At 42.3% G+C, this 11,991-nt stretch overlaps 2 protein-coding genes across 2 annotated transcripts; both read right to left on the bottom strand.

The window, feature by feature from the left end:
* Positions 1–405: 405 nt before the first annotated feature.
* Positions 406–3,369, bottom strand: cbln12 (cerebellin 12). The gene is made up of 4 exons (XM_062404982.1): positions 3,238–3,369; positions 1,836–2,660; positions 1,237–1,356; positions 406–1,156 (listed from the first exon to the last, which is right to left on the bottom strand). Exons 2-4 carry the CDS (start codon positions 2,112–2,114, stop codon positions 959–961), a joined length of 597 nt encoding a protein of 198 aa, XP_062260966.1. The 5' UTR covers positions 2,115–2,660; positions 3,238–3,369; the 3' UTR covers positions 406–958.
* A 302-nt stretch (positions 3,370–3,671) lies between these two features.
* trim110 (tripartite motif containing 110) lies at positions 3,672–11,741 on the bottom strand. Its single transcript, XM_062404981.1, has 9 exons — positions 11,624–11,741; positions 10,023–10,165; positions 8,602–9,142; positions 8,423–8,518; positions 8,025–8,258; positions 6,925–6,947; positions 6,490–6,635; positions 5,087–5,358; positions 3,672–4,672 (listed from the first exon to the last, which is right to left on the bottom strand). The coding sequence occupies exons 3-9, from the start codon at positions 9,088–9,090 to the stop codon at positions 4,403–4,405; spliced, it is 1,530 nt and encodes a 509-aa protein (XP_062260965.1). The 5' UTR covers positions 9,091–9,142; positions 10,023–10,165; positions 11,624–11,741; the 3' UTR covers positions 3,672–4,402.
* Positions 11,742–11,991: the final 250 nt, after the last annotated feature.

Raw genomic sequence — 11,991 nt, 5'->3', positions numbered from 1 at the left:
CTACATGTGACAGCACCACACACTTTATCTATGGCAGCCCTGCAGAGATGAGCCAGCCCGCTCGCCAAAGCCTCCATCTGTCCGCTGCCCTGCGAGGAATATCCGCTATACGGCACACATACACTCTGCCCCATGCTGATCTGCTTGGTCCACGCCAACGCCAACTCTGCTGGTGAGAGCTATATTTACAAGCAGCTGCTGTGGTGAGTACCATGAGAGAGAGGAGAGGTATTCTTTAAGATGAGAGGGTTTAACTGTCACACCCATAGCATGCGACACTATCAACCAAAAGTTATTTATGTAAGCTGGTCCAGCAGTGATTCATAGAATCTTGTGTGTTTGAAAAGCAATACCTGACAATGCATGCATTCCGGTATTGAAAGTAAAATACTCAGTGAACTTCATAGGATTTTTATTTTAACATTTCTTCATATAAATTTCTGTGTAAATAAACTTTTGCAGGAGAGTAACAGGCATATAGAGGAGCATCAGTGTTACGACACAGCAGAATAAAAGGTACGTTTGGCGGGTTTGTAAGCGAGACAGGATGCCAGGTGGAGCACAGCAGTGTTTCGAACATGTTGAATAAAAAAAGGAAATATTCTCACCTAGTCTTTGCACAGAAGCCCACATTGCACATGGCTATGTTATAATTTGATCACAATGAAAACATCTCTTAAATCATAACATCAAGTATTTATGCACAGAAACATGGCAAATGAAAATCAAAGACAAACCTCTTTTTTTCTTATTTGAAGATTAGGTTAAATTTCACAATCATCTCTGCATTTTGCATAAAACACACTTTCCATGCCATTTGTTTTGAGTTGCAGATTGAAACCTGTCTACTTTTTTCTCTCCTCATGTCCATTCATTCCGTCTCTCCCCCCTTCCTGCTCCGTCCAGTTCTCCCCCTATCACCCACACAACGCTTCAACCTGCTCTCCATCCATCCTCCTCACAAGGGGAAGACCAGGAACCCGGAGAAGGTGGAGTACTTCCAGCCTCCCATCAGGTTGCCTCTCTCCAGTCTGAGATAGGCCTTATCCCCCTTCTCCATGATCACCAGACCGGCGTTGGTGGCCGCCTCTCTGGTCACATCCTGGTCCCCGGCGAAAGCTGAAATCATCGGCCAGCCGTTCAACATTAGGCTGACCTACAGCAGACGAGATAAAAGGATTAGAGCGTCCATATTGATCTTCGGGAATGATAACTTTAAGTGGTGGGGTATTGTACCTGGATAGTTTGTCTGTTGTAGGCCTTCACAACATGGAAGTTGAAGCTGTACACTCCTCTCCTTGGTGCCAGGAAAACACTGCTCTCTTGGTCGAAATGAGTGCCAACGTTCACCAAAATCTGATGTATGACAGTTCACAGGAAACAGTAAACGTCATTACAATGTATTGCATTACAAAAAAAAGCTCTATGGACGAGGAACAAACAGTGGGTCTATTATCAAAGATTTCCCAGACATTCCTGGTCACTCCAGGGTCACTTGGGTCTTTATTTGTTACCAAGGAGGTAGATCTCAGACTTCTCCCAAACTACTGAAACATATTGTTTCATGTCCTTTTACAAAAATAGCTCAAAAAGTCCATGAAATGCAGATATTCTGCCTAGCAACATGCACTTTTCCTTATTGTCAGACTTCTGTCAAAGTACACTGTGGTGATCTACATTTTTACAGCATGAAAAGATTCCATTCTGTTCTTGATCTGTTCTACTTTCCACCTAATGAGTATTTCACATAGCCTAAAGTATTTTGATTTAATATATTTAAATGCACAATGGCATACTATAAGAAATCCCCCTTAAAACAATAGTCACTCACTCACATTATCAAAGTAGATGATCATGGTGCGGTTGCTCATGTCCGTGGGCTCGTGGTTGGTCTGGCGGCTGGCGGAGAAGGCCACTCGCCCCGAGCCGGAGCGCACCGACATACCCAGGGCGTTACCGGCTGGCTCGGACGAAGGAGTGGAGTCGCATACTACCAAGCATTTCCCCTCCAGGATGATGGGCTCTGTGTCATTCTGGCCCCTGGACCCCCTGGGTCCCCACAAAAGGAGCACACCCAGCAGCAGGAGGTCAACATGTAGTGACCTGGAGTGCATGATTGATGCTCAATATCTCTGATTAAATATGCTATGAAAAAGAGTCACTTTGGACTATAGGAAGTGTAAATTAACATGCTATGGTGAAAGAAAAATGTCCAGAGTCCAGAGTTGGTTTGATTAAACCTCTATGCAGTTTTCACTGACACCATAAGATTGCACTAAGGTGGCAAAATCTTAAAAAATATATTATATTCAAATGAAATTCAGAAGGGTTCATTGGCCATTGCTGTCAATCACAGGCTTTCTGTTTTTCTCTCTGGTTTTCTTGTCTGCCCCACAAACCCTAAATCTCTTGAGGGCCTTATGTGCTGTGTCAGTCGGGGCCAGAGTGACAGTCAAAAAAAAAAAAGGGGGGGGGGGAATCTCTGGGTATTTTCAAGTTGATTTCTTCAGCAAAAAAATAAGACAAGAAGGCAAAAGAGAAGAAATGTCTTGGGACAGGAAGAGGGAACGTTTGAAGATATATGAGATATAAGGTACGGGCACAGCGAGTCAAGATCCAAGCTCAGACTGTAAATGGAAGTGAGGAGGATGTAAGAGGCGCTGAGGAGATGAGAGGTGAGGGGAGAAAAAAGAACATGATGAGGTAAGATTCTGGAGAGGTGACAGGAGAAGGATGCAGGACCCAGAAGGGAGTGAGAAAGAGAGAGGGAGTGGGGGACAACTCCACTGGGTGACCATCTGTCATTTACACTTACCCCCCCCCATCTCTCCCTCCCTCACACCCTCCCATCGCCTCACACAACACATACTCTTTTTTTCCCTCTATCACTTGTGCTTTTGTTTCACGCCTACACATTCACTAGTTATACTGTCTCTTCTTTGCAATTTATTCATTTTCTCCTCAAGTTCTTTTGTGATGACTTGACTCATAACAATTAAAGTTAAAGAATAGAGTCACCTCTGTCCTCAGCAGATCCAAACAATTACTGAGAAATGTAGTTTGAAATTACACAAATTCATCTTTAGTACAACATGAATAAATAAATATCATTCTTAATGACACACACAAACACAACTTATCTTTTGTCTGGAGATTTATTCCTATTAGAGCAAAATTATCTTATATCATCTAATATTAACTTTAATTTTGGGTTGAATAAGAAATAGAGATGATCACCTGTTTCCATCTGGACAATCTTGTATTCCATAACAGGTGAAAAGAGTCCCAACTGAATGACTGGTCAACAATCCTCCTTCTCTTCCTCCTCTATCACGTTCTCTGACAGTTTGACCGTCAGTGTGAGGGAAACCAAACAAGATTACGCTCTGCTCCCTCTCTCTCCCTGTGCGTCTCTCTCTCTCTCTCTCTCTCTCTCTCTCTCTCTCTCTCTCTCTTTAAGCAACCCCCCTTTTCTGTTTGCTTTTCTCTCTCCCTCTATGTTCATCCGCCCACTCACCTTTACTGAAATAAAGAAAATGCCATGTTAATATGGCCACCGGCGACTCTTCCAAGTGTACAGTTAGTGAGTGACATGTAGAGGGATTACTTCATCTGTGTCTTCACAAACACTGTGCACCTTGATGTAAATAAAAATGTTTCTACCTCCAGTGTAACTACTTTAATCATCTTTATTAGATAAAAGGCTGGAATATACATTGTTTAACAGCCTGGTGATAGGCACAGCTAGACATGAATTAAAAAAATAAACAGAATACGTTTTAGTCAAACAGAGGTAGGCATTTCCCCCATTTATATCACTAAAGGTTAACTAAATATTTGAAACACCTCCTGATGCAATACAATTCAACAGCACCATAAAGTAGAGCTTTGAAAATGAACAATACAATTTCTTTCAACAAAAACAGGAGCAGTATAACTGTAGGGTTTATTAAAACGCTGTTGTATTAGACTGCATCTGTTTTATTGAAGTGTATCCAATAAACTGGCAGTAGAACTTATTATTAGTAGCCAGTCACTTTCTTTTTTAAATCACTATGGAATGAAAAGCACATAATAACCTTGCAGTCTTGATATGAAAATCTATTTCTGTCCTTTTTCACATGAGTCTTTATTTTCTCTCCCACTTACTAACATTCTCACTTTTCTGTGTTGGATATTATTTCCATGTCAGAATCACATGATCACCGTTCAGAGTGAAATGTTTCTGTAGGACCGGCTCCGCTAAAAAGATCCAGTTGGCGAAAATTCAGAGTATAGTGCAGAGTCCTGTGTTTGTTAGGGAATGAAACAACTCTATACTGTCTTGTAGTGTGTTTATTTACATCAAACCAGTGCAGGTGCCAGCAGTAGTTATCTCAGGCCTCCTTTCCTCTCCTTTATCTCAGACTTTGACGATAGAGATGCAGCTGTTGAGCTCAGCTTTGTAGAGTCCGAAGCCCAAGCACACTGGCTGGGTGAACAAGGTGGAGAAGGTGTGAAGGTGCGTCAGGTTGCTGGATAGTCCCACCTCCGAGAAGGTGATGGTTCCTGCGCCGTAGTCTACTGCCACAGCGACTCGGTTGGTGGTCATTTGGTACGATAGGCGGGTCTTTCTGCGGTTGTGCCAGGCGGCCAGCTTCCTGTCATGCTGTTGGGTCAAGCTCCATGATACCTGCGGGTTTGGCACAGGCAATTTAATGATGGATCATGTGGCATAAAATCTAAGGTGTCAAATAGGCATAGATACTCTGTGATCATATTTAATGGTGCTACATGTAGTATTTTATAATCATCTGTGTCATGAAAACTTTGAAACCTTAGTATAACTTACATTACTTGGTAAAATGTTAGATGTCTAAATAAATGTATAAAAATATTAGGTTGATTTAGGTAACAGAGCGAAAATAGACAAAACAACACGTAAAGATTATTTTCAATGTACTTTCACTTTTACTCCACCACATATATCAGTAAATATCTGTACTTTCTATTCCACAATTTTTTTGATATGCATTATGTTACATCTTCACATGTTTTTTTATGTATTTTACTTTTTAAAAGTAATCAATAACAAAAGGGCATATACCTTGTTGTTCCCAAAGGCATTGTCCTCTTTCCCCTTTCTTCCAATACTTCTATAGCAGACGCCAATATCCCAGAATCCCTTAGTCTCCAGCTCCCAGTAGTGAGTCCCAGAGGAGAAGGTCTGGACGGTGAGAACCTGCGGCCAGTGGTCGAAGCGTTCAGGGTGGGCTGCACCGGGCTGACGGTTTTTAACTCGCGTCACTGAGCGAAGGTCCTCAGCAATGCTCAAGAGAGGGTGGGCGGAGTTTGTATCCAGACTCAAAGGACTGGTTACTGTACGAAAGGGAAATAACATTACATTTGTAATGTTTAGTTGCTTGAATTATATTATTTGTGGACATTTTGCTGGTTAACTCTGACTCTGGTGAGCAATAGATAATATACTATGTCACTGCTCTTGGAAACAACAAAGTTTTCTTAACTCTTTGAAAACTAATATTTTTAAATGCAAACATCCATAAACACAGTTAAGTGAATACACAGAGAAGACACCTTGGGGTAATCGAATCAGATGAGAATGTACAAAAAAAATTAAAATAAAAATCCTTACAAATTCAATAGGGCCTCCCACAGCATTGCATTTCATGCATTTGCATTGCATTTGCATTTATTTATTAGTCCCAAACACATGCACAGACACACTCATACAGGCAGGGAAATTTAACCTCTGCTTTTGACCCATCTGGTGCAGGACACACAGAGCAGTGAGTGACCATGTACGGCGCTCGGGGAGCAGATGTTGGGGGAGTAAGGTGCCTTGCTCAGGGGCACTAGACAGGGTAGGGAGAATCCTCTTGGATTTTTGGACAGATCAATCCAGGTTCGTCTTTTTGTTGTCTCTCCGTGGAGTCGAACCAGAGACGAACCAGAGACCTTCTCTGCCCATAGTCCACGTTTCTGCCACTAGACCACAGCCTTTCCGATTTCGGTGCTCGGGCCCTAATGAAGGCATTATCAAATTCTTCAAAATAATTTTGGAAATATCCAACATTGTTTCATGCTGAGTTAGATGTGAAGATCAATGTTACTCTCCCATATGTCTGTTAAATATCAAGCAAAGCCAGGAGACTGTTAGCTTACTTTAGCACAAAAACTGGAAGCAGATGAGATTAGAAGGGTGCTTGGAGAACGAATACCCCTACCAATGTCATGTGCAGAAGTGAGCTAACAAGATATAATGTGTTATGAGCTTTAAATGACCAGACAGACCCCTTCCCGCTGTTTCCCTCTGCTCCCAGTCCTTATGGTAAGCTAAGCTGTATACAAGGCTGGTATCAATCTTCTCACAACTCTGGATCAGAAAGTGAATAATTTTACTTCCCTAAAATGTTCATTTAATGAATTAAAATGAATGGGCTGGGTGGTGTGTGTGTGTGTGTGTGTGTGTGTCCCTGTGTGACTCACAGAGCTCCCTCTTGAGTTCACTGAGGCATCGGAGGGTGGAGGTGATGAACTCTCGATACTTGCTCTCTATGTCCTCCAAGATATGCTTTCTGTCCAGACTGACGACCTCAGGGACATAGAGTGGGCTGCTCAGGTCAGCGAGTAACCTACAGCAAATTAACACATACAAGTACAGTAGGAAAAAAGTGTGATTTAAAGAAATTAACATATAGATTCAAGGCTTGTGTAATAACGCCATCTGTCCTGTTTACTCTCTTGCTGTCTTTCTATCCCCAGCGTGTGCACACACACACACCCAACACACACACACACACACACACACACACACACACACACACACACACACACAGGCATACATTTCATAATGTGCATGAAATATCTACATAAACACATTTGAAGACATCTAATAACGCATCATCATTGATTTCTTCTTACCTTGTGTCATCTGATTGAAAGGCCTACGGAAGAAAGAATCAAGGTCATGGCTCAGCTGCATACTACATGGACTCCTTTAAAGTTATAATTTTTTTACTTTACTCTTTGATGAATATATTTTCTGAGATCTACTTTATCAAAGAGTCTACAGCTCTTTTATATGCTCTGTAACACTTCACTTCAGCACACTGGTGGTTTGAACAATGATGTAAGCATTTAGACATGCTCAAAATAACAATGTGGGTATAAGGTTCATTATCTTAGTTTAGCATTCTAACATTTACTAATAAGCACTAAACAGACAGTGCAACGATGGGGATATCCTTATTTGTTGGGTATTTCATTAACCAAGGTATTGGATGAATACACAAGAAAGCTCTCCAGTTAGACTAAAACCGGGGATATTCCAGTTCTGCCCAGATGATGGCACTAGACTAAAAGTTAAGGGATCATCCAAAAGTTTATATTTAATCCTGAGGGGATCATGAATGTCATACATTCATACAAAATGAATTATATGACAATCCATCCAGTATTTGTTTTTGAAAGCCACAAATTCAACCACATGGTGAAAATAGAAGAAAAGTCTGGGGATGTCCAAAGTCTCGGAATGAGTGAAAATTATGGCAGTAAATGGAAAAGTATAGGAGACCACAAGGTCAGGATACACTTAACATCCTGTGTGTACAGGAGACTGTGGCTCTGAAGGGAGAGCAGGTCGTCCACTAACTACAGGGTTGGTGGTGTGACTCCAGTCTACCCTATTCCCTTTGCTGAAGGGTCCTTGTGCTAGATACTGAATCCCAAATTGCCCCTGGTGGCTGTGCAGCTACTGTGTGAATGATGTGTTTGATGTGATTAAATTGCTGCAGTGAATGAATGTGTGTGTGTGGATGGCTGTAAAGAGCGTTATGTGGTCATCAAGACTAGAAAAGCCCTTCATAAATAAACACCACTTATCTACACAAAATGTAATACCAATAGACTCAATAGCTGCTGAGATATTTCTGACAGCTCAGAACACTATATCATCATTATTGACTGAGACTACCCTAGAAGTACTACAATACACTGTTAATGTACCTTGGGTCTGTTCTTACCCAGATGAGCAGAAAGGGGTCAGTCTCTGCCAGCAGTGAGACCAGGTAGTGCTGGATGCTCAGCGTCTGGCTCACATCGTCCCTCACCTTGGAGCAGTCCTGGTGAACACGATCAATGACCTGCTGCCTCTCCTTCTTGGTGATGTCCCTCAGGGCCACCACCAGCTTTGTCACCTGAACCTGCAGTCCTGAGCCCAGGCGCTCCACCTGGGCGCTGTCCTTTTTTATGGAGTCCTGCAAACAGAGGCGAGGGGCTTGTGATTGGTGTCACATCTGTGATCGATTCATAAATAAGGCATCAATAGAGCAAGGGCAGTCTGAGGGTTTTACATGAAAATGATTGAAAGTTTTGGGTTAGGGTTACTTATTATTTGGAGGGTTTACATAGTTTTACTCACAGCCACAGTGGAATCAACATTCTCATGCTCCTTGAGGATTCTCTCTCCATCTTTCACTTTTTCCTCTGCTTTTCCGAGCAGCGTCTGGAGAATGACCTGTCGAATCACAATCATTTTGGCAACCTCACACTGGAGCACAAGCAAACACAGAAATACACCTTCATACACCTCCAGCTCACCTTCAGGTCATCTTCCACTTGCCTCAGTGGTTTCACTTTGTGCTGAGCGTGGCCCCCCTCAATCAGACAGTCCCCGCACAAGTACACCCTCTCATCTGCACAATAGTAGCGGAATATCTCTGTGTGTGTTGGGCATCTTCGCTGGGAGAGGTCGCCCAGCGGATCCACCAGCAAATGGGTGCTAAACGCCGGCCTTTCCAGATGGGGCTGGAGGTGTTCTTTGCACAGCGACACCTCACACCTCAGGCAGGTTTTGACGGCCAGTGCCGGCGACCCTTTCTCTGTCTCAGGGGAGCAGCAGTCGCACAACACTTCACCATGCTCCTCCTGGCACTGGGGACAGGTAAAGCAAACTTTATCCTCGGCCGGGCTGCTCCAGGCCTCGCGAATGCAGGCGGGGCAGAAGCTGTGGCCGCAGGGCAGGGGGTTGGCTTCACCGAAGATGTCTCGGCAAACAGAGCAGGTCAGCTCCTCCTCCAGGGACGCCATGGTGAGTGGGAGAAGGGACCCTGATGTGTGTTTGTGTCTGTGTCACACAAAGCTACAAACCAGTGGATTTATATAGATGACATAAATCAAAATACAGAGAATATATTTCATTTAACAAATAAACCCAAATAATAAAACACAGAGATGACTCATAGGTCTGCACAGCACCAAAAGAAAGAAAATGTTTGCCAATGTTACATTTGCACATACAGGCCTAAAGTTGCTTTGGCAACTGTGGCTTGGAGGGGGGGGGGGGGGGGGTAGGGGTGTTGCCTTGTTTCAGGTTTGAGCAATGGCCCCTCCAAATGTCTGTGCCCATCCCTGCATGGTGCTGTTCCATGTAAGAAGCACTGATGCCCAGACAGGATATAAGACGCTGATGACAAATGGGAAATCCTTTTTTCACTCCAACTGTGCACTTAGACCAGTAATCCTGTCTACTGGGCTTTTTCCTGCTGCGCTCTATGTATAGAGTACTTAACAATGTAACCACTATTACTGGCAAAACCTCATGATCTAGTGTAAGGCCATGCATCGACAATAAGGTCTGCAAATACCTTAATGTTGAATCAGGACCTATTCAACACATAGAGTGAAATAAACCATACATTTGTTATACAGTTGGATGGAAAGTAAACATATAATTTACTAAGCAAGCAATGACACACGGTACTGAGCTGATAAGTAAAGAAAACTATGGTTTAATGATTACCACAGCAAGTGCAAAGGGGTTGTAACACGGCCCTGCTGTAAGTGTTAGCTTGACTCAGACCCAAGCTGTTGCGGTGAAGGGATCAGAAGATCATCCTTAACAGCTTCTTGGCCTAAATTAATCTGCATGTGCTCCACTATTACATGTTCTCCACATTCATCTCTACTTGATCTCATGGTCATTATTCATAAATATCAAAAGTAAAAGTGGGATTTGTTACCTGTTGGAGTCCTGGTGTTTGCAGACCGTGGCCATCGATGAGCTTGCGTTGTCACTGTTTTGACAGTGTAGGCTAATCCCAGCAGATTCACCTCCCCCAAACTGCTTCATCCATGGCACTGGCCTCACAGAGGTCATGTGACACTGTGGTGGAAAGGGGTCATGAGCAAAATTATAAGGGTTACTTTATATTATAATGTTTGATTCACAGCTCAAAAATCAGCAGGTATAAAATAATTTAAATTTTAGAGAGAGAATATTATAATATAAAGGTCTTTGCCAAAACGTGTTGTCACTAACCCTAACCCACTTTTTTGATACTATGTTTGTTTTGTTTTTTAAAGAAATGTGTGTATAATGTTAGAATTGAAATCATCAAGAGCTCATCAAACCCATTCAACATGCCATAATATGTTGTGTCTCAGAGAGACACCTAGTGGCCATGTGGATCCAAGACATAAGGCCCAGTGACTGCCAGCCACACAGTTGCAGGACACATGGCTGTATGAGGTCAAGCCAATGTCAGTCAAAACAATAATGAATAGAGAAATACAGCCAAGATGGAAAATTAGCCAAACAACAAGATGTCCCAATCCAGCCCCCCCCCCCCCCCCCCCCCCACATCAAAATTATTAGTTGATGAATTAGGTGGTGTTTAATCCTTGAACTGGATCCTTGAGTCCGAACACAGCTCTTCAGCTTCTACCCTGCTCAAACTTCTGTAACAAACACACTAGGTGTTTAAGCAGGACTTTAGACAAATCAGCAGAATTTAAGATCAAGAGGTGGGTGAATGAATGTGGTGAAAGTGTCTTCAGTACCTCTGTATACCACATGTACACTTTTACGTATTTTATTCTTTGATTTTTTTTGTTTAGTAATTTATAATTTTTAAGCAACTGCATTGTTCATATATGAATACAATTTATTGCAATCATTAATTCTGTACATTAACATGCTGTCACTGTTAGTCACCTGTCAACTACTGTAGTTTGAGCTAGGGTCAGGATTAGGTAAGGATTAGGGTTATTTAAGGGACTTTGAAGTGAGATAATCTGTCCTGTGATAATTTGATACTTTGGAAGGACCTTGTCGTGTTTCCATTAAAAGGGAATGTTAGGACATTCAAGATGAATGCTGACTATAAGCCTAATTTCATTCTACATATTTTCAATATATTGTATCCTAATAAGACAAGACAAAAAGATAAGATAAGATAATAAAAAGGCAGTAGAATAATAATAAAGAAAATAAGAACATAATATGAAACATGTCACCACAGACAGAAATATTGTTTGTAGAAATGTATAGTGTAAAGTGGAGTGGCACAGGGTGAGGAGAATATATATATATTTATACATCAAAACTGTTATAAGCAGGTATGGTATACAAAATTAGTGGGTATAAAATGCTATGTGCTATATATACACACAAATTCACTACAGACCACTAAATTGGAGTATATTATATATGATGTCAATGTGTATATATATAGGTATCAATTCCGATTAGTATACAGTATGATATGAATATTATATGGCATGTAAGTATATAATAATGTATTGTCAGTAACAGGTGGGGTAACCACAGTGATGTCCACACCTGTTCAGATGTTAACTCCCCATCGGACTGACCCGGCCCAGCATCAGAGGTGTGTGTGCCCGGGCCTGCTCTCCAACGTGGAGGTTACTGTGCACACTGCTTCCCAGAGGACCGTCTGGCGGCCAGGGCCATTAATTATAACCGACAGGGAGACAGACAGCTGAGCAGACAGACAGACAGACAGTGCCGCAATGAGCAGACAGACAGACAGGCCGCACAGGAGCAGGCCCAGACAAATACAAAGAGACGAGGAAGAGCAGCACGCACGGTCCGAGAAAAATTATCCTCCCCCTGTAGCGAGCAGAGTGTGTGTGTGTGTGTGTGCGCGTGTATGTCGTCGCTTCTGCTGCCTCTGGACTAAGAGTAAA

This window comes from Platichthys flesus, chromosome 14 (genome assembly GCF_949316205.1).
Source record: "Platichthys flesus chromosome 14, fPlaFle2.1, whole genome shotgun sequence".
NCBI lineage: Eukaryota > Metazoa > Chordata > Actinopteri > Pleuronectiformes > Pleuronectidae > Platichthys > Platichthys flesus.
This window is presented reverse-complemented; position numbering and strand designations above follow the sequence as displayed.

What these genes read in the sequence shown, in the direction of transcription:
- cbln12 (XM_062404982.1), bottom strand. Translation starts at nt 2,114, where the DNA reads ATGCACTCCAGGTCACTACATGTTGACCTCCTGCTGCTGGGTGTGCTC. An exon ending in TGATCATCTACTTTGATAAT is followed by an intron (nt 1,357 to 1,835) that starts GTGAGTGAGTGA and finishes GTCATACATCAG; the next exon opens with ATTTTGGTGAACGTTGGCAC. An exon ending in ACAACAGACAAACTATCCAG is followed by an intron (nt 1,157 to 1,236) that starts GTACAATACCCC and finishes CGTCTGCTGTAG; the next exon opens with GTCAGCCTAATGTTGAACGG.
- trim110 (XM_062404981.1), bottom strand. Translation starts at nt 9,090, where the DNA reads ATGGCGTCCCTGGAGGAGGAGCTGACCTGCTCTGTTTGCCGAGACATC. An exon ending in ATGTTGATTCCACTGTGGCT is followed by an intron (nt 8,259 to 8,422) that starts GTGAGTAAAACT and finishes CTCTGTTTGCAG; the next exon opens with GACTCCATAAAAAAGGACAG. An exon ending in TGAACTCAAGAGGGAGCTCT is followed by an intron (nt 5,359 to 6,489) that starts GTGAGTCACACA and finishes CCTTTCGTACAG; the next exon opens with TAACCAGTCCTTTGAGTCTG.